Source organism: Hyperolius riggenbachi, chromosome 12 (genome assembly GCF_040937935.1).
Source record: "Hyperolius riggenbachi isolate aHypRig1 chromosome 12, aHypRig1.pri, whole genome shotgun sequence".
In the NCBI taxonomy this organism is placed as follows: Eukaryota; Metazoa; Chordata; class Amphibia; order Anura; family Hyperoliidae; genus Hyperolius; species Hyperolius riggenbachi.
Window position 1 is genome coordinate 44,466,816 of NC_090657.1, and position 25,210 is coordinate 44,492,025.

At 43.4% G+C, this 25,210-nt stretch overlaps 1 protein-coding gene across 1 annotated transcript in view; it reads right to left on the reverse strand.

The window, feature by feature from the left end:
* Positions 1-24,957, reverse strand: part of ASIC2 (acid sensing ion channel subunit 2) — a 1,273,426-nt gene extending 1,248,469 nt beyond the window's left edge. Inside the window, exon 1 of the mRNA XM_068262936.1 lies at positions 23,722-24,957. Within this exon, the coding sequence (XP_068119037.1) occupies positions 23,722-24,285 (564 nt within the window). The 5' untranslated portion in view covers positions 24,286-24,957. The remainder of the gene's footprint in view (positions 1-23,721) is intronic.
* Positions 24,958-25,210: the final 253 nt, after the last annotated feature.

Genomic DNA, 25,210 nt, shown 5'->3' on the forward strand with positions numbered 1-25,210 from the left:
CAGGCGCGGTGTAAAGACATAATACAGGCGCGGTGTAAAGACATAATACAGGCATGGTGTAAAGACATAATACAGGCGCGGTGTAAAGACATAATACAGGCACGGTGTAAAGACATAATACAGGCACGGTGTAAAGACATTTTACAGGTGCGGTGTAAAGAAATAATACAGGTGTGGTGTAAAGGCATAATACAGGTGCGGTGTAAAGACATAATACAGGCGCGGTGTAAAGACATAATACAGGCGCGGTGTAAAGACATAATACAGGCATGGTGTAAAGACATAATACAGGCGCGGTGTAAAGACATAATACAGGCACGGTGTAAAGACATAATACAGGCACGGTGTAAAGACATAATACAGGTGCGGTGTAAAGAAATAATACAGGTGTGGTGTAAAGGCATAATACAGGTGCGGTGTAAAGACATAATACAGGTGTGGTGTAAAGACATAATACAGGCGCGGTGTAAAGACATAATACATTTGTGGGCCGCCTGAACCACATGTGGACAAGCATCTCTTTAACATGAAATGGGCATTGTGCCTTGTGTCCCACCCCCAAATCACACTGCACCTGTGTTATGTCTCGAAACTGTGCCTGTATTAATTGCGCGTATCCGGCTGTATTTTGCTACTGTAAAAACACAGCATCTGGACAGTGCCCGGCTTTCTTAGTGTGTATATATCTATGACTCTGGCTCTCAAGTGGTACGTGAGCTTGTTCTGCTCTCAGCTGCAGCAGTAGCGCTGAGTGATCTTCTATTAGCCAGTTGTTTTTCCTTAATGGAGTGCCACGGATCTTTATTTCCTGCCACATTTTAGTATTGCTATGCAGTGCAGGCAACCTACACCTGTTACAGAAATGCACAGTACCTATGTTGCAGTGCAGCTCTCGAGAGTTTCCAATGTGCATCATCGTAAAACAACAGTACACTGCCTTCCCATCCATAGCAGCATGCCAGTGATAGTGTTTCTTTGTTAGTGTTTGAGTTGGGGTGCAGCAATGACCCACATCCCCCCTCCCCCCCCCCCATTGCCAGAAATGAATTAAGATGTAGATGTTGTAGATTTGGCATCCCCTTGTTGTCCTTTTAGTAAGCAAACATGAAGAGAGGCCAGATAAGGTGGAAGGCGAACCCCTTGACACACACCAGATCATAGGCACCTGCCTAGGTTGCCTAGTGGAAAATTCTGCACTGCCCATCCCCCATGGGGCACCCTCCTGGTATTCAAACCTCTCAACCCTCATGTGGCTTGTAAAAGACATACACACCTTCCACCCAACACCATCTCCCACACATAAGAGAATAAGACAGTAAAGCAGTGTATTATTATTATTATTTTTTATTTATATAGCGCCAACATATTCCGCAGCGCTTTACAAAGCACAATAAGACGACAAGGGGAATATAGATACAACTAACAAATATACAGCAGAGTTCCAAGCAGCACAAATATTGTTACAAAAACAGTAAACATTAGGAGGATGACCCTGCCCTTGCGAGCTTACAATCTAATGGGTAGTGGGGGACACACTAGGTAAGGGGGTGGAGGATGGATGAGGCAGCGATTCTTTGCCTCTGATTACATTGTGACAAATAAGTAAATAAAGGGCTATAGAATGTTATAAGCTTGTCTGAAAAGGTGTGTTTTAAGAGTGCGTTTGAAGATGTCCAGGTTTGGAGCATGATGTACAGGCTGTGGAAGAGAGTTCCAGATAAGGGCTGATGCTCGTGTAAAGTCCTGGATGCGAGCATGAGAGGAGGTGATCAGCTTAGAGGCCAGGAGAATTTCTTGGGAGGAGCGAAGGTTGCGGGAGGGACAATATCTTGAGATTAGTGAGGAGATGTATGGAGGAGACAACTCGTGCAGGGCTTTGTATGTTAGAGTCAGGAGTTTGAACTGGATCCTCTGGGTAATGGGTAACCAGTGGAGAGAATGGCACAGTGGGGCTGCATCAGAAGAGCGTGTGGAAAGGTGAATGAGGCGGGCCGCTGCATTTAGAAGGGATTGGAGAGGAGCTAGCCTGTTTTTTGGTAGGCCACAGAGCAGGGTGTTGCAGTAGTCTAGGCGGGAGATGATTAAGGCATGAACAAGCATTTTGGTGGCCTCTTGTGTGAGGAAGGGACGGATACGGAATATATTTTTGAGCTGGAAATAGCAGGGGCTCGTTAATGAGGCAATGTGAGGTTTAAAGGAGAGCTCTGAGTCAAGTATAACCCCCAAGCAGCGGGCCTTAGTGGTTGAGGTTATTGGGGTGTTGTCTACCGTTATGGTTGCAATTGGTGGGGGTGTAGATAGCAATGGTGGAAAAATCACAATTTCCGTTTTAGTCATGTTGAGTTTGAGGAAGCGGGAGGACATGAATGCAGAAACGTCACGTAGACAGTCGGGGACTTTGGATAGTAGTGAGGACAGGTCAGGAGCTGAGAGATAGATTTGGGTGTCATCCGCATAGAGGTGATACTGGAAGCCAAAAGAGTTAATTAGTTGTCCCAGGCCACGGGTGTAGATTGAGAAAAGAAGTGGCCCAAGAACAGAGCCTTGAGGTACACCAACAGACAGTGGGTGTGGAGAGGACTTGGTGTTAGAGAAGGAGACAGTGTAAGAGCGTCCAGAGAGATAAGAGGAGATCCAGGAATGTGCTTGTCCCTTGATTCCTAAAGATGACAGTGTCTGCAGAAGCAGAGCATGATCAACCGTGTCAAAGGCAGAGGAAAGGTCAAGGAGTATTAGAATGGAGAACTGGCCTTTGGATTTTGCTACCAGTAGGTCATTAGCAACTTTCGTGAGGGCAGTTTCAGTGGAATGGTGTGTGCGGAATCCAGATTGAAAGGGGTCAAGTAAGGAGTTGGTAGAGAGAAAGGCAGACAATTCTGAATGGATGTGACGTTCCAGCAGTTTAGAAGCAAAGGGGAGGAGCGAGACAGGATGGTAGTTGGATAGAGAAGTTGGATCAAGAGAGGGTTTTTTGATTAGTGGTGTGATGATAGCTTGTTTGAATAAGGAAGGAAAAGTGCCAGTGGAGATAGAAAGGTTGAATAGAGTTGTTAGAGCGGGATTAAAGAAGGAGGAAAGCTGGGGGATTAGATGAGAGGGAATGGGGTCCAGGGCACAGGTAGTGAGATGCGCTTTGGAGATTAGTGAGGAAAGACACTGATCAGTTAGTGTGGTGAAAGATGTTAGAGTGGGAGACTGGTCTTGTGGAGCGGGGGGGAGGCAGTTACCTGCTCAGCAATGCGTTGGGTTGCCTCTGTCCTTCCTGGCAGTCACACGCTCTATGTTGCACACTTCCTTTTCCAGATCACGTGACATGCTTCAGGAGCCAGAGGTGCGCAGCATAGAGCGTGTGGCTGTTGGAAAAACAGAAGAGACCTGAAGCAGTGCTGGAGGTGGCAAATATTAAACCACTCCACTGCATTACTCTGCAGCAGGGTGAGGAGCTACCCCATGGCCAGTATAGTTAAACCACTTTGCTTCAGACTGTTCAAAAAAAAAATGGCCCATGACGTAGACTATGTTTTAGTTTTAGGCCCCTTACGTGATTGAGTTTGAAACCCCTGCTATAAGCTATATGTTTTGAATAGGACTTCTAGTTCTGTTAGACAACTACAAAGACAGATATATCATTTCAGTGTCTGTAGAAGCTCTCATCTTTTCTTCAGTTATGAGATTCTGCAATGAGAAATAGCAACATGACAGTCCTCATGATATGAAGCACATCCTGCAGCTTGAGCCAGCAAAGTGAAATGGCACTATGTACCAGTAAAACAAAGTTTTTCAAGTACATAGACTAAGGTAGTGATGGCATTACATGAAGAAAAAAATTACCTTAGGTTTTCAATCAATCAACCTTGTAGTGGATCGCTTTAAATGAAACTCCCTGAGACAGAAGTGGATCAAAGTCTGGCTTCAAACCCAACTACTGACCAGGGACGGATCAAGACCAAGTTGCGCCTGGGGCAAGGCCAGGTTTTGGCGCCTAAACGTCAGGTTTTGGCGCCTAAACTGCCATTCATTTTGCCGCATTTTTAAGAATTCAACAAACTGCGTCTGGGGCAAAATACCCGCTTGATCCCCCCCCCCCCCCCCCCAGATCCGTCCCTGCTACTGACCCACCCCTTCTGGCCTTTGTCTGTCCGATTCACAGGTGGAGAGGCAGAAAAAAAGGACAGGGGGGAACATTTCTATACTAACAAACTAAAAAGTCCAATCAATTCAGGGCACTGCTGAGTGTAAGGAAACAGATTTGATGACAGTGGGAGGACTGCAGAGACATGATAAAGCTGCACAGTCAGCAATTTTACCAAGTTCATATGACAATGAACCAGCACAGGGTTGCGTTAAGCATGCTTGTGTTACTATAGCTTGATTTGACACGTTGTCACAAAACTCAGAAATGCTCAAAATATTAGCTCAATCAGCGAGCCTGAACATATTTAATGGCTAGAAAAAGCTATTGTGACCTCAAGCACAATAGGCTCACTTTATCTATAGAGTTCCAGAACTAGTTTACTTAGCCTTGTAGACACATTTGCAGACACTACTGGCTTCACATTAAAAACATTCCATTCTGTTCTGCCCAGATTACATCCAAAACCCAGATTCATGTACAAATATCGCCAGTCCAATAATTTGAGAATAAATATCTGGACTGCAAAAATACAAAAAGTTGGCAGTCGAGGACTACAAGACAGACACAGGCCAAATAAGGCAAGACAAATAACAATTATATTGCGCTTTTCCCCTGGCAGATGCAAACCGCTTGAGCTGCAACCACTAAGGCGTGCTCAGTAGGAAGTAGCAGTGTTAGTGAGTCTAGCTGAAAGTCTCCTTACTGAATAGGTGCTGGCTTAGGTCCCATTCACACTTGCGTTCTGTCACGCAAACGGACCGGATCCGCATCGGAGCCGGACCTGATACACATGGGAGCCGTACGGCACCTATCCGCATGCGATGCGGATCCGGTCCGTTTGCATGCGTATTTCTTGCGGTGTGAACGCGGCTGCCATGCGGATCCGGGGAAAAAATAAATTAATAAAATTACCTAAACTTGTTGGGGTCAGCAGAAGGTGCACCTGGTGCACCTGTAGAATCAGGTCCTCAGCTGTAGGCCTCACCTCCACCTCCGACATACTGCCAAACAGCTCCAGCACGCAAGTCACTGCTGCTCCACTGCTGCCCATGTGTCTCCATCCGAAATGGCCGCTAGAATCCGCATAGGAAGTGGGGTAGAACGTCAGGTGTTTGCATCCTGTGTGTTCTGTGCTTTCCGTTCCCCATAGGTTTCCACATCCGCGTGGTGCAGTCAGGATCCGTTCCGGGTGCGTGGACCGGATGAGCCGGACCCAAAAAATAGCGCATGTTGGAAAAGCCTCCGGAGTCCGGATACGATCCGGCTACGGAACGTACGCGTGTGAACGTCCGCATAGCCTTTGCATTGCTATGCGGAACGTACGTTCCGTTTGTACAGTATAAGGTCCGGATCCGATCAGGCGACAGACAGGGACCGCTAATGTGAACCAGGCCTTACTGAACAGGAAAAGCTGAGATTTGAACCCTGGTCCCCTGCGTCAGAGGCAGAGCCCTTAACTATTACACTATCCAGCCACCAATAATAAACAGTAGGTTCAGTACCCCCATGTTATGCAGGGCGTTGTTCCACTTGGTTTAACCTCTTGCCGACCGCGTCACGCCGATGGGCGTGGCCGCGGCGGCAGCCCCAGGACCGCCTAACGCCAATTGGCGTAAAGTCCTGGGGCTCTGTTTTGCAGGAGATTGCGCGCAGGCTGCGCGCGCATCTCCTGCTTGGGGGGTGGAGCTCCGCCCCTCCTTCAGTCTCCGAGCGGCTATTGCCGCTCGGGAGACTGTTAGACGGCGTGATCGCCGTCTATTTACATGTGCAGCGCTGCGATCAGCAGCAGCGCTGCACTCGGGACAGCCGTGTGACACGGCTGTCCCCTTGGGGGACTAGAGAGCGATCGGCTCTCATAGGGTGAAGCCTATGAGAGCTGATCGCTATGATTGATTGGCTGGCTGGGGGGAGGGAGGGGGGGAGAGAGGGGAGGACTTTAAAGGAACAGGGTTTTTTTTTTGTAAACAAACGAACAAAAATATTTATTAAAAAAAAAATAAACATGGGGGGAGCGATCAGACCCCACCAACAGAGAGCTCTGTTGGTGGGGAGAAAAGGGGGGGGGGGAATCACTTGTGTGCTATGTTTTACGGCCCTGCAGCTTGGCCTTAAAGCTGCAGTGGCCTTTTTTACTGAAAATATGCTGGTCACTTGGGGGGTTTAGCCCTGCAGTCCTCAAGAGGTTAATGGTTGTTTTGGGATGCATGTCTGAATGCATTAGTTATATTGCTTATGGCCTGAAAGCAGCAGTTATTGCTTATGGTTAGCTCATCAGAGTATACATTCTGTTTTACAGTATTGCACAACAGGAGCTTTTCTTCATTCATTTCCTCAGACGAACAAGTATAAAATCTATCAGCTCTCATCTTGCAGGCCCACCACATCTAAAAGAGCAGCCGTTTCATTCCTACAAGATACATGCAGCACTTTCGGAGAAATCACAGACGCTATTCAGGCTACGCAAACACAGAATCGGCTCCAATCCAGGCACACTCTTCACGTTAGCCCACTTCAAACCAAGCCAATTTACAAAACATTCTGCTCTCAAGGAACAGCACGGCTCTTACACAACATTTACTGCTCCGTATAATTATTCCTATTGCTTCTCCATTTCTTTTCTAGGATCTTGTACACTTGTGTGTAATCATTCCCATGGCTTTGCTATAAATGACTTATACCTCATATAGAATGCATTGCTTACCATTCAAAATGACAATAAAGTAATACATTGTATCTGTTTGCAAACAGTTTACATTAATACTATGTGGATATTTCTGGGCACTAACATGAACAAGGCTAGATTGCAGTACCCAAAAAGCTTTTACGATAAAACTGCATCCAGGAGCCCTCAGCAGCTTCAGAAGACAGCCGTTATCCTTTATTTTTACAGCACCAAATTTCACTCCTATAAAATCTTTACAGGTTCTCTACAGAAGGGAAAAACTCCCAACACTGCTGTGTTACAAAACAACCATTTTGCAAGGATAGACGACTTGAAATCTGTTAAAACTATTGAGATAGGTACTAAACTTTGCAAATTGGATACTAGAAGAGGCTGCATGTTTCAAAGATCGCAATAAGGAATGTGCAGGACATTCCTAATTGAAAAGATAAATACAATAAATAACGTTCAGTTCCATGACAGGTAGCTCTCACTTCTAGAACTAAGCTGATGTTACGCCAGAGAACAAAATAGAGTGATCTGACCACTTAAAGGGACACTTAAGTCAAACAAAAAAAATGAGTTTTACTCACCTAGGGCTTCCAATAGCCCCCCGCAGCTGTTCGGTGCCCTCGCCGTCTCCCTCCGATCCTCCTGGCCCCACCCGCAGCCACTTCCTGTTTCGGTGACAGGAGCTGACAGGCTGGGGACGTGAGTGATTCTTCGCGTTCCCAGACACATTAGCACCCTCCATGCTGCTATATGGTATATGATATATGCTATAGCAGCATAGATGGTGCTATTGTGGCCAGGAACGCGAAGAATCACTCGCGTCCCCAGCCTGTCAGCTCCTGTCACCGAAACAGGAGGTGGCTGCCGGCGGGGCCAGGAGGATCGGAGGGAGACGGCGAGGGCACCAGACAGCTGCAGAGGGCTATTGGAAGCCCCAGGTGAGTAAAACTCATTTTTTTTGTTTGACTTAAGTGTCCCTTTAAAGGATACCCGAAGTGACGTGTGACATTTTGAGTTAGACATGTGCATGTACAGTGCCAAGCACATTAATTACTATACGGTGTTCCTTTTTTTTCTTTCTCTGCCTGAAAGAGTTAAATATCAGGTATGTAAGTGGCTGACTAAGACAGGAAGTGACTACAGTGTGACCCTCACTGATAAGAAATTCCAACTATAAAACACTTTCCTAGCAGACAATGGCTTCTGAGAGTAGAAAAGAGATGAAAAGGGTCAATAGTTAACAGATTTTAGCTCTGGCATACTTCAATGGGTGTGTTATTGAGCAAAAACAATAAAACAGTAAAAACTTAAAAAGTACATTTAAACATAAAATAAAACTGTGGAATATCTTAAAAAGTCAGTTTTAGGAGAAGGAAAATAGATACAATTGTTTACTTAATTCGTTTATTTTCGCTTCGAGTGTCCTTTAAGTCTACTATACATGGATGTTTCCCAAATGTTTTTATGTCCCACGACCACTTGTGTGAAATCTTCACTCATGCCAATGTATTGATATAGCATATGTTGGAAGGAGGGCACCATGTTAGCTGTTATAAAAGCTCTTTAATGAAGTCAAGGCCCATATGCAATTACTTTTTTTCTCCTGAGTAATTTCCTAGATCATCATTTTCATATTCTCTTCACTTTTAAAGTCTACCCGAGACGACGCGTAACATGATGAGATAAACAGGTGTATGTAGAAGGCAAAGCATTAATAACCAGGCTGTTCTACTTATTTTATTTTGCTGCCTGAAAGTTAATTTTCGGGCATAAAAGTGACAGCTTCTGACTTGTCACAGTACCTTGTCGGGAATATAGTAAACCACACTGAAACAAATTTTAGCCATAAAAGTTTTCCTGGCACAATACAACTGAGTGCAGGGAGAGAAAAAAAGGTCAATAGTTATGTATTTTCACTCAGGGACACTTAATAGAGACAAAAAAAGATACAATATACTTTGAAAATGTTTAAATATAAAATAAAACATGGGGGGGCCATATGCAATTCACTTTTTTACCTGAGTTTTCTCCAAGGTGATACTTAAGGACCACAGGGTTTTCTTCTAATCGGTGCTGCGTGGACTCTCCAGCCCGCAGCACCGATCAGGAAATGGCCAGGGCGATCAGACTTCCCCCCTTTTTTCCCCACTAGGGGGATGTCCTGCTGGGGGGGTCTGATCGCCGCCGGCTGCCTGCACTTTCCAGGGGGGGCTCTTCAAAGCCCCCCTCCGCAGCGCTTTCCGCCCTCCCCGGCTTTCCCTTCCTCTCCCTGTACCTGTGAGTGGCGAAGGACGGAGTTCGGTCCTGCGCCGGATAGTACAGGCTTCTGCCTATCAGATGCCGGCGATCCCCGGCCAATCAGAGGCCGGGGATCGCCGATCTACGTCACGGCGCTGCTGCGCAGCAGCGCCGTGTGATGTAAACAGCGGGGATTTCTTCCCCGGATGTTTACATTATGCGTGCGAGCCGCGATCGGCGGCTCGCACGCTGTTCACGGAGACAGTCTCCCTGAACTAGCATGGAAAGGCCGCTGCTATACCACTAACGACCCGCCGACGCCTATGTCGTTAAGTGGTTAAAACTTGTCAATAAAATGCCCTTTGAACTACCAGCAAAAAAAAAAAAAACTCAAAATAATTTTGATAGTACTTTATACCTACTTATTGATACTTTTTCGATTGCAAAATGCTAAAAAGTTATTTTACATCAAAGATGAAAATTTCCTCCTCGGAAAAAATGCAGGTGAAAAAGTGAATTGCATATGGCCCGGGATATGTAAAAAAAAAAAGTCATTTTTAGGAGCAGGAGTATAAATACAATTGTTTATCTTATCAGTTTATATTTAGGAAGAGTTTGCTTTCTTAAAACAAAGAATTTGCGATAATTCAGGTTGGAGTGAGCTTGAGATGTCTCCCACAATGCATCACTGCTGAATATTGTTATAAATCACCTATTTGCTTCAACACCAGCAACTTCTTATAGTTGCGTCTCACGGACTGTGAGATAACTTGACTCTCAACACAGCAAGCAGGAGATAGACTTTTCTCAGGCTTCTTCAATATATAAGGAGTTTATTCAGGAAACATATATACAGATATAGTTCATCATATCCTAGCAAAGCAGATCCTCATGTTTAAGGTCTTGGCGTTACAGCTCGTGGCTAACCCTCCTCCTGAGGGTTAGTCAGTTACCTTCTTTCTAGACTGTTAGGCTTCTTGCACACCAAGACGTTGTGTTAGGTGGCACGTTAAGGTCGCATAACGTGCACCTAACACAACGTATGGTGCTGCAAAAGCCGACGGTAGAGTGAGCCGCGTTAGGCTGCTCGATGCCCATAATATCTCCCAGAGTGGCGCTGATTGGCCAGCGGGACCACGTGATGCGGAGCGAGACACTCCGCATCACGTGGTCCCGCCGGCCAATCAGCGCCCGCCAGTGCAGTGAATATTAAGTAGCCATGTGCGCGGCTACTGTAGCTGGCTCTCCCCGCCTCCTCCGCCCCCCACTGCGCATGTGCAAACAGTCTAACGCGGCTATAGCCGCTCCAACGCCGTAGCATGCTGCACTTTGCACAGAACGTGCAGCGTTACATGTAACGCAACGTGGGCTGTGTGAACAGCCCACTTGTGTTACATTGCTGTGCGTTGGGGGAGCGTTACAGGCGCACTAACGTGCGCCTGTAACGTCTTGGTGTGCAAGCAGCCTTACTCTAGACTACCTATGTACAGCATACATTATATCAGATTACAGCAAGGAATGAAATACTTAGAGGTTCCAGTCAGCATTAAAGTAGGAAGCATAACAGGAATCAGAGTGCCCTTTTTCAGCTCGTCCGGCTATTTAATACCGACTAGGAAAGAGTTAAATGTGACCTCATCTTCGCCACGACTATTGGCTTAGCCCCCTCGTGGTGTCATAATACACACCTACTCGATTAATATTTAATAATGCTTTTGCCCTAGACACAAGAATTTGGTATTTAGAAAACATGGCCTATGTTTACTGTTCTTGTGGTGTACATGTTGAGGTCAGTGCAGGCCTGTGGCCTTCTTTCAGGAACATGTTCTCTCAGTATCTGCGTGTATCATCTGCTACACGCAGACACCGAGATGCTTCTGCCTGCATCACAAGAAACTGTATTTATTTTAAAGGCATACTCTGCGGACAAGCCTTTTACATAAAACTCAGGCCAAATAACTGAGGCCTACTTAAATTATAACAAATATATGCAAATTAATCATTGTTATCCTTAGTATTTTAGTAAGGGGGCTTTTAGGTCCATTGTAGTCCCTTACACACCCCAATGAGTTCTGCTTCACCATGAGCTTGCTGGTTAGTCTGTACCTCTCGGTGTTACAAGCCCTACTCCATAGAGCCAAATTAATCCATGCCATTGCCATGCACTGATGAGGATCAAACAATCCGAAACAGTCTGTATGCATGTTGGATTATTATGGCTCTGTACAAATAAACAAGCTGTTACATCATTCAATTCCAGTGGTTCTGGAGGGCTCATTTCCACTATTATGTTGCAAAATCGCTGCGGCAAAATTTGCATGCGGATGCGAATTTCGCATGCGTGTGCATGCAACTTTTTGTGCGAATTCGCATGAAAATTCGCATGGATGATGATGTATGCGAGTTTAACCAATGCCAGTGTGCTTTTCCATTGATATCATGAGAATTCGCATGTGAATTCTCATGAAAATTTGCATACCAAAACAGCATGCGAATGTCCTATTAAATACATTAGCGGCGATTCGCATGCATTCCACTCGCAGGCGAATTCTGCGGCTCTTTTGTGCGTTTTTTCACCGCTGAAAAAACGCACCTCAACAACGCTACAGTGGAAACAGGCCCATCCGCTTGCATTACATGTGCGAATCTTCGCGATAGTGGAAATGAGCCCTCAAGCTCACTCCAACCTGAATTATCGCAAACTCTTTCTGTTCTAAGAAAGCAAACTCTTGTTTTCCTTAGTATTTTAGTAAGGGAGCTTTTAGGACCATTGTAGCCCCTCACACATTCCTATGAGTTCTGGGTCACCATGAGCTGGCTGGTTAGTCTGTACCAGTTTATATTTACTTTAGGTTCACTTTAAACATTCTACAATTGAAACCACACCAAAAAGTTGGTGAAAAAGTACTATAAAAATTATGTTGAGTATTTTCTTGCTTGCTGGTGGTGTAAAAGGCATTTTATGACAAGGTGTGAAAATATCACCTAGAAGATAAACAGGAGAAAAATAATTGCATGTGGCCCTATATCTCTTAAAGCGCCCATACATGGTACAGTTCTTAATTTTTTTAAATTGGATAATTTAGTTCAATTATTCTGTTAGATCGAATATAAAGATTTTTCCAACATGTCTGAATGGATTTTTATAGAAAAAAAAATGGGATAATTGTTAATTTTTCTTGATCGTAAAAAAAAAAAAAAGATAATTTTCAACTTTCATTTGATTGTTTTGGTAGAAAAAAAACGGGAAAATCGAATGTTTTTATTGCACCGTGTATGGGTACCATTAGAGTGACAGCCATACTAAGCTGTAAAACAACAGCAGCATGCAGGCACAGTGACAGCCTGCTGTGTTGAGAGTAACCCCTTTGTCAAGCTTGGCCATTTCAGATGTTTGTACTGTAGCTGTATACACAATAGCGATTGTTAGGTTTGAAAAACATTAGCACACCACGTAGTATATCGGAAAAAAAGTGTAGGCAAAGCTGCACTAAGACCCTCTCCAAAGCAACAGGTGATAATATCCTCTTGTGAAGCGCTGGCCAAGATTCAACCACTGGAAGCTGCTCCAGGTCTGTCAGGTAAAACTGGGAACCACAAAGGGAGAGAGGAAAAAAGAATGTGAGATCAGCTGTAAATCCTCTAGCCGCTTTTTTGTGCTTAGCTACAGTGTCAGTTGGGTCTTATACCGGGGCAAGCTGACACCAATGGGAAACAGATCCTGTCTCTGTTTCCTATTGGTGTCAGTTTTCCCCGGTATAAGATCCCACCGATGCTGTAGCCAATGTGGCGGCCGGAGGTTTCATGGCTGATCTCTGATTATTTTTGCTATGTGCTTGATACAAGGTTTTAATTCCTAGGTGCAATTTTTAACTTTTTAGAGCAGTAATACATTTGGTCTACACCTTTCGAGGGCGTTCTCTTTTCTCTCCTTCCTTGTGATACACACAAGAAACCCCATTGCAAATAAACAACATTTTCTAGATATTAAAATACTTGGTGTAGACAAAAAAATACAATAAAATCATTAATTTGATGGGTGGCTGGATAGTGTACTGCTTAAAGAGACACTGAAGCGAAAAAAAAACTATGATATTATGATTTGTATGTGTAGTACAGCTAAGAAATAAAACATTAAGATCAGATACATCAGTCTAATTGTTTCCAGTACAGGAAGAGTTAAGAAACTCCAGTTGTTATCTCTATACAAAAAAGCCATTATCTCTACGACTTTCAAAGTCGTGGAGAGGGCTGTTTTCTGACTTTTATTATCTCAACTGTTAGATAACTATTTACTTTTCCTCTGGCAGAGGAGAGGTCATTAGTTCACAGACTGCTCTGAAAGAATCATTTTGAATGCTGAGTGTTGTGTAATCTGCACATATTAGAGAATGATGCAATGTTAGAAAACACACTATATACCTGAAAATAAAAATATGAGAATATTTTCTTTGCTGCTAATCTTCTAGTAATTATTCATAGTACACAACCAATTCATTATATCATATTTTTTTTCGCTTCAGTGTCTCTTTAAAGAGACACTGAAGCGAAAAAAAATATATGACTCAAAATGAGTCTTTCAAAGCAGTCTATGAACTAATGACCTCTCCTCTGGCAGAAAAAAGTAATTAGTTCACTTACAGTTGAGATAATAAAAGTCAGAAGACATCCCTCTCCACGACTTTTGAAAGTGGTAGAAATGAATGGCTTTTTTTGCATAGAGATAACAACTGGAGTTTCTTAACTCTTCCTGTACTGGAAACAATTACACTGATGTATCTGATCTTAATGTTTTATTTCTTAGCTGTGCTACACATACAAATCATAATATCATAAAACAATTTTTTGCTTCAGTGTCTCTTTAAGGGCTCTGCCTTTGACATGGGAGACCAGGGTTCAAATCCTGGCTAGGTCAAGTATCTATTCAGTAAGGAGTTCAAGGCAAGACTCCCTAACACTGCAGGGTGGCCTCTTGAGCGGGTCCCAGTGGCTGCAGCTCTTGAGCGCTTTGAGTCCGACAGGAGAAAAGCTCTATACAAATGTTCAGATTATTATTATTATTATTAATACCACTTTGACAAATGCCTACAAGTACTATACAGGTAGTCCCGGTTAACGAACCAGGTAGGGACTGCAGGTTTTGTTCTTAACCTGAAACTGTCCATAAGCCAAAACACTAAGCCATCTCTGTCCCAGGTACCTCCTCTATGTTCCCCTGTGGCTTCAGTGTCAACCGTCCCCTCAGTGTACGCCAGCAAAATATATTACCAGTTTGTAAAAACATTTTAAAACTGATTTTCTCAAAAACTACAAGGTAAAAAAAGAAAATAAAAAAAATTATAAATACACACACACATACATACATACATACATACATATATATATATATATATATATATATATATATATATATACAGTATATATATATACATTTGTTTCTACAGAGTCAAAATTCACATTTTCATGCTGTTCACATCAGCGGGTTGTTTGTAACTCCGGTGTTTCTTAATTGAGAAAAATCCATGTAAACTAATGATAAACAATTGGATCTGTCCTACTCCTAAAAATGATTATTTTTAGCTATCCCATGGTTTTATTTTATATGTAAACACAAAGTGGATTGAATATTGAGTGTCTCTGCTCAGTGGCTCAGTTTAATAAGAGTTACAGAACTAAAATACAAGAACTAAAATGCATGAACTTGATCTTTCTTTTTCTCTCTCCCCTACGAAGTTGTATTCTGCCAGGAAACCTTTTATGGCTGTTATTTGCTTATCACTGAGGTCTACTATATTCCCAACAAAAATCAGTTGACCCTTTAAACACTCACAGGCAAATGTTCAAACACATGCATTCAGATGGATCAATAATTCAGGCACCACTGCTATCCCTACAGCTAAGTTAAAAGCCGGGTCTTAGTAATATAAGAATGCATCCCCTTACGTAGTCACATACACTGCGCAGAAGTACCCAGGTATTGGTAGGTGTTCTAACTCTGGCCCTGTAACATGCATAGTGCAGACATGCAAACATTCATTGCATCAAACCTATCTAAAAGATTAGTAGCACATATCCCGACGTCTTCTCCTGGGAAAGATAGTGCATCAGACTAAACTCACAAGGGAGCTAACAAAATATATTATGTCCACTATGCACTAAGCTGTGTGTGTCCTGACAATGGTCACAGACAGGGGAAATAGGGATTGCAACTAGATTAAACCCTGGCCTCAAGAGTAAATGACAAGAAAAGCATATATATATCCAGGCACATTGCCTCAAGTTAGGACATTTAAAACGTTCTTAGTGAGGTGCTAAAGGGGGTGTAGCCAGAAAAATAGCAAAAAAAACTACAACAAAAAACTGTTATTTGTTTGAACATTTGCATGTGAGTGTGCAAAGGGCTAACTGATTTTGCTACTTTTCTGGCCACACCCCCTTTAGCACCTCCCTAATAACTTATTTAAATGTCCTAACTTGAGGCGTTGTGCCTAGATATATGCATCATATTCCCAACAAGGTTCCAACAAAAGAGAAGCAGTCACTTTCATACCCGACAATTAACTCTTTTGGGCAGAAAAATAAAAAAAAATACAGCCTGGTTATTTGTATGTTTTGCACTGTTCATAAACATTTATCTCATGTCGTGTCACCTCGGGTACACTTTAAATTTAAACAATAAACTGCTATTATCAAAATCCTTGAATGCCAATCTGAGGCAATGTTGGAAAAATCTAAATATTATATGTCAAATACAGCCATTGTACAGACTACATTTTCAGTTTATGCTGCCACTGGGGATTTCACGGCTTCAATCACTGACACTTGAGTTAGGAGCTCACAGAACTACTCTTTGCCTGAACATTGCATCATAATTCAGCATGACTATATTTAGAGTTTTGAATTGCATTTTAAATCTCCACTTATTTACAATGGTGGGGGTGCAAATCTGGTGCACCTTTGTTCGAAAAGTAGATCAAGTCCCCTTATGCTAACACCCCATCTCATTTTGAAGGTACAGTGGGAAATAAGGTGTGCGTCGGTGGTGGGTCCACATATAATCAGACCATATTGGTGGCAGACACTATTTGCATAGGCAGATGCTGGGCGATCAGGTCGTGCAGTAGCCTAACGGTGATTGGTGGAATTTTATGTAAAAGAGCGCTCCCTCCTGTTCCTTGATTGTTTTTAATGTATTTTAAGGGGTAATCAAGCTGTTGTCCCACTGTGGATTTTTGTATCAATAAAGTTTTTCTATAAGCACACGCAGGGCCACTTGGCTTTAATTCCTCATAAATGTTACATGGGGCAATGCTTTGTGTAATTTCCCTGCTTAAAACAGAAGGTATTTGCGATAATTCAGCTTTAAGTGAGCAACTGTGGCTTCCCACAATGCATCACTACTGAATATGCAAATGATCTCTTTATGCTCCTGCAGCCAGGCTTACATCCAGAACCACTGGTGTATAGGAAACCTTGTTATACACCAGTGGTTCTGTTTCAATAAGGCAGATCTCACTTGTTGTGTTTTGGTCTCTTTTAGGCCCATATGCAATTCATTTTCTCACCTGAGTTATCTCCTAGGGGATCATTTTCATCTTCTCTTTAAACTACGTTTTCAGCATTTTACAATTGAAAAAGTACCCAAAAGTTGGTGAAAAGGTACTATCAAATTTATTTTGAATATGTTCTTGCTTGCTGGCGGCTTGAAAGGAATTTAATGACAAGTTGTGAAAATATTATCTAGGAGAAAACTTGGGAGAAAAAGTGAATTGCAGCATATGGCCCTTAGTCCATTATGCTTTCCTAGTGGTTCGGTGTCACTTGAGCTGCTTGAGTTGTCTATGGGACATTCTTGTAACAGCTGCTTATCAGTTGGGTGAGATCTGACTTCACTTCCTGTTACAGTGTTGTGTCAGAAGGATAAAAGGTCCTGAGATCTCCAGGCATCAGCAGATGGGATATAAAAAGGGATCCAGCAAACTGTCACTCACAAATGTCTTTATATGTGAATTTATTTGAAGCCTGTGTTACTGAACAGTAAAACTTATGTCATTTGTACAGGCTGGAAAGTTTACATATATAAGTTATATAAGACACTTATATAACACATCAGGTTGTGCCAACCAGGGCCAGTTCAAGTAACAATTGGGCCCTAGGGCAAAATTAGCCTGGGCCCCCCCCCAACAGACATCCCCGACCAAAAAGCGTCATTAGAGGCCCTTTGTTGCAGCCAAATCTCCCTCCTGGGCCCCTGAGCTGGCTGCTGACCCTCCCACAATCACCTCCCAACTTAACAGACTCTGCAGAGTCCCTGGGGAGCAACAGTTAAGATGGGGGAGGGACACCTTGGGGGCCCCTACAGGCTCTGGGGTCCTGGGGCAATTGCCCATTTTTTCCTATGGTAGCTCCGGCCCAGGTGCCAACTCATATACAAATACAGTCCTTTATATTGATACTTAGTAGTGCTTATCTTATCACATAAAGTTCTGTGAGTTCGCTATGGTATATCCCATCCAAACGATCAGTAATTTTTAAGTTCACACTGCACGGATTTTGTGTGCTGTTTTATTAAAATAGGATTACGCAATTTGTAGTTTGTTTGCTTTATATGTTGATACAATACTGTTTGAGGAGTGAGAGCGAAGTGGACTTTAAAAATTACAAAGACACTGTCATATATATGTAGACCACATGCATAAAAATAGCAATTACCTACAGGACAGGGAGTGTGCAGGAGTGTTAATTAAGACAACTGCATATTGTATGACCACACCCTATTCACAACGCCTTCAATGAAACCTACGTACATTTAGGGCCCATTTCCATTTGCGAATGGGAGCAGAAAGGATGTGATGCGGCTACGCATCACTTCTGCTCCCATTCACATTACTTCTGCATCCCCCGAATGGAGGAAATGGAGGCGGAACCCAGATCTATAGGTATAGATATCCACACAATACAAAAACGATCAGGGACTCCACCTGGATGAATTAGCTAGTGAGCATTTATTCCTATACCACAGTGTATGATAAGCATGTTTCGGTCAGTGTGACCTTTTTCCAAGTGCTCCAACATGGCGTTGCTCACCCTCTACACTGGATATGTGTTTTCTGCATGCACAGCTTATAACCATGCATGTTGGTACACATTAAAATGCACAGGTATTTAGCCACAGATAATATGTTATAGTACAAAAATGCAAGAGTACACAAAAAAAAGCCTACAGTCCAATGTCTGTTACTTTTTCCTGCACATGGAAAAATGCATAAAAAGTTAATCAGACCATAAAGAAAGGCAGTTAGCGCTGGTAAACTATTTCCGTGTAAAAGTGAGGGGAAAAATTGACACAATTGCCCTTATTCAATTTTCACTTACGTTTTCTCCTAGGAGATCATTTTTCATCTTGCGTTTGAAATAACTTTTCAGTGCTCTGTAATTGAAAAACTACCAACAAGTAGGTAAAACAGTACTGTCAAAATTATTCTGAACATGTGCTTGCTGGTGGCTTAAAAGGGATTTTATTGAAAAGGTGTGAAAATATTTCCCAGGAGAAAATTTAGGAGAAGAAGTGAATTGCCTTTGACACAGTTGGTCAGCTTTTATTGCAACAACTTTGAAAATAAAGGGTCACATTTGCTAAATATGCAAAAAAATTGTATTTATCAGTCACATGTAATTAACCCTAAAATGGATAGCATAATACAATCAGATCCTGCATTTGGATTGCATAACGCAGCATTTTCAGATCCTGATGAGTGGCTCTAATATTGCCTGGCAAACTGTATGGATCACAGCAAAGTAGTCAAACGTCCTTTTTTGGCTCTTAACCTCCCTGGCGGTAAGCCCGTGCTGAGCACGGGCTATGCCGCCGGGAGGCACCGCTCAGGCCCCGCTGGGCCGATTTGCATAATTTTTTTTTTGCTACACGCAGCTAGCACTTTGCTAGCTGCGTGTAGCATCTGATCGCCGCCGCTACCCGCCGATCCGCCGCAATTCCTCTCGCCGCGGCCGCCCCCCCCCCCCAGACCCCGTGCGCTGCCTGGCCAATCAGTGCCAGGCAGCGCTATGGGGCAGATCGGAGTCCCCTCTGACGTCACGACGTCGATGACGTCGGTGACGTCATCCCGCCCGTCGCCATGGCGACGGGGGAAGCCCTCCAGGAGATCCCGTTCTTTGAACGGGATCTCCTGATCTCCGATCGCCGGCGGCGATCGGAGGGGCTGGGGGGATGCCGCTGAGCAGCGGCTATCATGTAGCGAGACTTTGTCTCGCTACATGAAAAAAAAAAAAAAAAAATTAAAAAAAAAGATTTGCTGCCCCCTGGCGGATTTTTTGCAAACCGCCAGGGGGGTTAATGGACTACTGTAGGGGGTAGGAGGAGAAAAGAGTTGAACTTACCTGGGGATTCTAATGGTACCCCGTAGGCATCCTGTGTCCGCGCAGCCACTCACTGATGCTCCGATCCTCGCCTCCGGTTCACTTCTGGAATGTCTGACTTTACAGTCAGAAAACCACTGCGTCTGCACGGCCGTGCCCCTCGCTCCCACTGACATCACCAGGAGTGTATTGCGCAGGCCCCAGTACAGTCTTCAGACTTTAACCACTTGCCGACCGCGCACTCATAACGCGCGTCGGCAAAGTGGCAGCTGCAGGACCAGCGACGCAGTATTGCGTCGCCAGCTGCAGGCTGATTAATCAGGAAGCAGCCGCTCGTGCGAGCGGCTGCTTCCTGTCAATTCACGGCGGGGGGCTCCGTGAATAGCTTGCGGGCCGCCGATGGCGGCTCGCAGGCTAAATGTAAACACAAGCGGAAATAATTCGCTTTGTTTACATTTGTACATCGGCGATCCCCGGCCAATCAGCGGCCGGGGATCGCCGCCATGTGACAGGGGACGTCCCGTCACTGGCTGCACAGGACGGATAGCGTCCTGTGCAGCCCGGATCTCCAGGGGGGGGCAGGTAGGAGAGGGAGGGGGAGGATTTCGCCGCGGAGGGGGGCTTTGAGGTGCCCCCCCCCCGCAACACCCGCAGGCAGGATCGATCAGACCCCCCCAGCACATCATCCCCCTAGTGGGGAAAAAAGGGGGGCGATCTGGTCGCTCTGCCTGCACGCTGATCTGTGCTGGGGGCTGCAGAGCCCACCCAGCACAGATCAGCTACAACAGCGCTGGTCGTTAAGGGGGGGTAAAGGGTGGGTCCTCAAGTGGTTAAAGTCAGAAATTCCAGAAGTGAACAGAGGTGTGGACCGGAGCATCGGTGAGTGGCTGCACGGGCACAGGACATCTTCGGGGGATCGTTAGAAGCCCCAGGTAAATTCAACTCTTTTTCCTCCTACCCCCCCTACAGTAGTCCTTTAATGAATTGTCCCAGTAGCATTTCAGTGTTTGAAGTACAGCAGATGCGTTGGATAAATCCTTATCTGTATGCATCTGTAAATGTGGTGAAAGATGGAGTGTAGAGAAGGTTAATTAAAGGTGCACTACAGTGAAAAACTGTAAAATTTTAAATATGTGCAAACATATACAAATAAGTACATTTTTTCCAGAGTAAAATGAGCCATAAATGACTTTTCTCCTATGTTGCTGTCACTTACAGTAGGTAGTAGAAATCTGACAAAAGCAACAGGTTTTGGACTAGTCCATCTCTTTATAAGGGATTCTCAGTGATATATGTATTTTCAAAAGCACTTAGTGAATGGCAGTTGCTCTGTCCAACTGTCAAACAACTGTGTAGTGAGCAGGGAAGCTGGCCAGCATCATTGTTAAATCCTTTTAGGTAATATATTTATAAAGAATAAAAGCCTTGCTGAGAATCCCCTATGAAGAGATGGACTAGTCCAAAACCTGGCACTTCTGTCAGATTTCTACTGCCTACTTTAAGTGACAGCAACATAGGAGAAAAGTAATTTATGGCTCATTTTACTCTGGGAAAAATGTACTTATTTGTTTATGTTTGCACATATTTTAAATTTTACAGTTTTTCACTTTAGTGCCTCTTTAAGAAAGTTACTTTTCTACAACTACCATGCTGAATCTATCTCTAAGAAGGGGGCTCCATTTCTTAATAGTGACACTTTCATACATCATGCTCTGTGCGAAAAGCTCAAAGGAAGAACTGAGCCAATCATACTTCTAAGCCAACTTCAGGAACATGTGAACAAGTGGACCAGTCAGAGAAGGTTGTAGTGATGTATCTGTTTTGCATCAATTTAACAGGATAGCATCAAAGGAAAGCAAACACTAGAAGTTATCTGCATTGCACGAGTATATTGAAAAGTTGAAATGTTTGGTACTTCCTAGTAGCATCTGTTGAGCTCAGGAAACCAGCTGCACGGAGTCGGTTTTGGTGACACCCTAGTTGATCCAGAGGACATAGGCCACCAGTGTTTATTTTTTCCTTTACAGGATCTCCTGGAACTGGCAATGTTTACAGACCAAATCCCTACAAGTGCTAGTAGGCATCATCTCATCATAAAACTCAGAATAAAGAAAAACAAAAATTGGAGAGAAACACAGATGCCGTTTTTCCTGATTGTTGTTGCATGTGTTGGCTGGAGCCATTCTTTAAGTACAGATTGCCAACAAGACAATATTTCTATTAGCGCAGATAAATCAGTACAGCATATCAGTCTCTAAATCTCTATCATTTACCCTGCCAGAGGGACAAACGTAAGAATCAATGAGCTGCAGAGTAAAGTCGACAGACCTGGACTGTGTAAGAATCAGCAGGTAACGAGAACTAGAATATTTCACAATCATCTCAGAAACTCATTCAGATTTTGCTCTATATTAAGCACATTTTTAACTTGACAAACACTACATGACCACTAGAAGCAAATCAGTTGGGGAAATAGAAGCTTAATTACGGAAAGCATAAAAAAAAGAGATATCTCAGAGAGAACGATGATCTTCCAGAGGCCTTATTACATCCTCTGGGCTCTCTGTAATACATAAGCTCGAAATGTTGCTACTCATTTGGCTGAGCTTTTGCTGCTGATACAGATAGGATTGCAAGACAATGTAGGAGATATAGTGAAAGCTGCACTCAGCTGTAACACATTTCTAAAAGGTGACCATGCTGCAACACTAGGTAACGTATACTTTCACAGGATTAGATCTCTCATCTCATATAAAAGGACCATGAAACACTTTCAGCTGTATTGCATCTGGTACTTGTTAAATGGTATTACTATCAGTATTCTTAATACACTGCAGTCTTAGTTGTGGATAATTTTTGGACTTGAGGATAACATGGTACATTTTGTTTTTGCATTCAGCTGATAATCTGCTGAACAGGTTATCAGGTTACAAACTGCTTATAGGTCTGCATGGATGATCCGATGACCTAAAACCCCTGATTGTGCAAAGAGTCAAAAAGTGAAATTCTTTTATTTTATTTTTTTTTCGAACTCAGCTCGGCCTTGCCCTTGCCAGACCTGATCACAAGCTTCATTAAGACAGTCCCAGTGTCTAGCTCTTTAGTTTGCATCATAGTTCGCGTATCACTTATATTTTCTTCTCTTTTACTCTTCTTAATTTAATAATAATAATATAATAAGCAGGAAACCGAATAAAACTATAATATCAAACCAAAGACAAAAATCTATTCTTATAGCCGCTACCTCCCCTACCCCCAACTCACATTCTCCCATACAGTAAAATCACTCATACCCCTAAAAAAAAAAAAAAAAAAAAAAAAAAAAAGTGAAATTCTGAACTCTCCTATATTCAGAAACAACATGGCGCTCTGCATCAGATATGAATCTTGCCAACCAATACTAAAATACAAGAATGTGAATCTCATATCATGTAAAAGTCAAAAAGTTTAGAATCTCATTGGCACAGGTGATCAGACCCTTTCAAGAGAATGAAATCAGAAAACGTTTGAGTTATTATTTGATACATAATCATGATTTTTTGAAACAGACATCTGCTGACTAGAAATGACAGATAAATAAATGCGTATTGAGGCTTATTTTTCAGATTTGGTTGTATGCAGATTGAAATTGGACTAATCGAATGCAGTTGCTGCTGATCTGAATTGTTTGGTGTTTCAATCTTCATACAAATACAAATTTGCAACATGCCAAAAAAAAATTCACAATCATCTCTCCTGCTGACCTTGGCCTACTCAGAAACACAACTATGGCTATCCAGTAAAGTCAAACAACTCTCATTTTAAGATTATGGCTCAAAGAAGTAAGATGGTGATACAATCAAGTTCCTGTGTATTAAGTCAGGTAGTAGTTTGTGTAGCACAAATGCCATTGACCACTTTACCTTCTTGCACTAATGGCTTGTGCACAGTTTACCAATTATCAGCCACGTCTGCATAACCATGCCAAAACAGAACAACTCTACACCCCAAGTTAAGTCATAAGATGAAGACCACACATAGAAAATCACAAAAGTTAGGACCAGCTTACTCATCTGAACAGCATATACATTTAATAAACTTCAACTCAACTTCTATGCATTTTGGCTGCTAGAAAACGTAATGTTTGCATACACTTTCAAAGAGTTGCCTATTCATTGCATTCTCAAGATTCAGAATTCATTTTCTGCTAATGTAACAGCAGCAACATTTCTTCTGAAGGTCCATAGGCCCACCAACCATGTGCCAGGGGGCAAGGCTGAAAGAGACAACGAAAGTGACCCAATTTTTCCATACTCACAGTTTGGAAGTCTCCAAAGCTGCATTCGTGGCCTCTAAACTTGCAATAAAGCATCATGTCTTTGAGGTCGTGCCCCGTTCGCTCCATGAACTCCCCCATACAGAAGGTTTTGGGTTTAAACTGCTTGAATTGTGTCTTCTCTTCAAGAATAGCCAATACCTCTGGGTCTGCCAAGTTAGGCTCCACAATGTGACCATTAACATCAAGGAGCTCCAGTAGTTCTCCTGCATGGTACAAATCATTGGTGGTGATTTTAGTGAAGCGGTAGGTGTTAAGATTACAAATGGTGACAGCAGGAAAGACCAAGCTCTCAGTCACCACTTGATCCACTTTGGTGACATGTTGGTAAGAGAAGTAAAAAGCCACTCTCTCTGAACTTTCCAGGAGGAGAAGGCCCAGGGAGCACACAAAAGCCACTGTCCACAGAAAGCGCCGCAGCGTTAGAGGGCCATACACAAATATATGCTTTATCCCATGAAGTGTGGATGTGTTGGCAAAGATCTGAATGCTAGAGGGATGTAGGCTGCCCAGACTGTCCTCACTGGGGCTCTCCTTAAGATCCATTTTTCCACTTGGGAGGTACAGTTTGGTCACCTCCAGTTTTTTTTTTTTTTTTTTTAATGCTCAATACATGAAATATCAGAATAGAAGAAGCAGACTCAGTGCTCTCCCCCCTCCCCACCAAAAAAACCTGCTGCCAACTCAACGATCGCCTGTTGGGGGTAAATGTTTATAAATAAAATCCATAGAAACTCTGGCTGTAGATTTCTTCATTGCGATAAAGAGGGTTGGATGTGCGTGGGGAGACACCAAGGTGAGGTGGAACTGCTGTGGGTGGGGAGTAAGATAGACACCGGCCAATAGAAACAGAATTCATCCTTCCTCTCTCTTTCTCCATCTCCACCTCGTTCTCACACGCAGACAGGGAAGAAATGTGATTAAACAAACCAAGCGGCCAGATGAATAAAAGGATTGCAAACCAGTGTTCAGCTGTGTGTGTGTTAACTGGTGCTGCAGCCAGTGTCTGTAATCTCAGGAGGTAGATTTCACCGAGGGATGCTTTTCTTGATGACCAGTCGCTGGAATTAATCTCCGTCTTTCTCAGATCGTTACCCACCCACCTTCCCTCTGCCTCAAAACCCAGACGGTGCCAGATTCAGTCCTCGTTGCAAGAGCAGCAGAGGTGATGAGAGAAGGGGCGGAGGGAGCTGCAAGTAGCATCACACTCTGTGAATATATTTGTCTGAATATCCACAACACATCAGTGGAAGTCCTCAGTATATAAAGGCAACGGAGGGTGGAGGGAGAGGGGGATATTTTAGATGCCTCCAGGGTAGCAATAAACTGTAGCCGACAAACCCTTCCGAGAGTCATGTAGCTAGGGACTGACAATACATTTTTATACCACTTAAAAGTGTGGTGAACGCAGGGAACAGCAATCCATCCAAGGGAGAGGAATAAAAGGGCTGCTGATTGATCTGAAACCAGA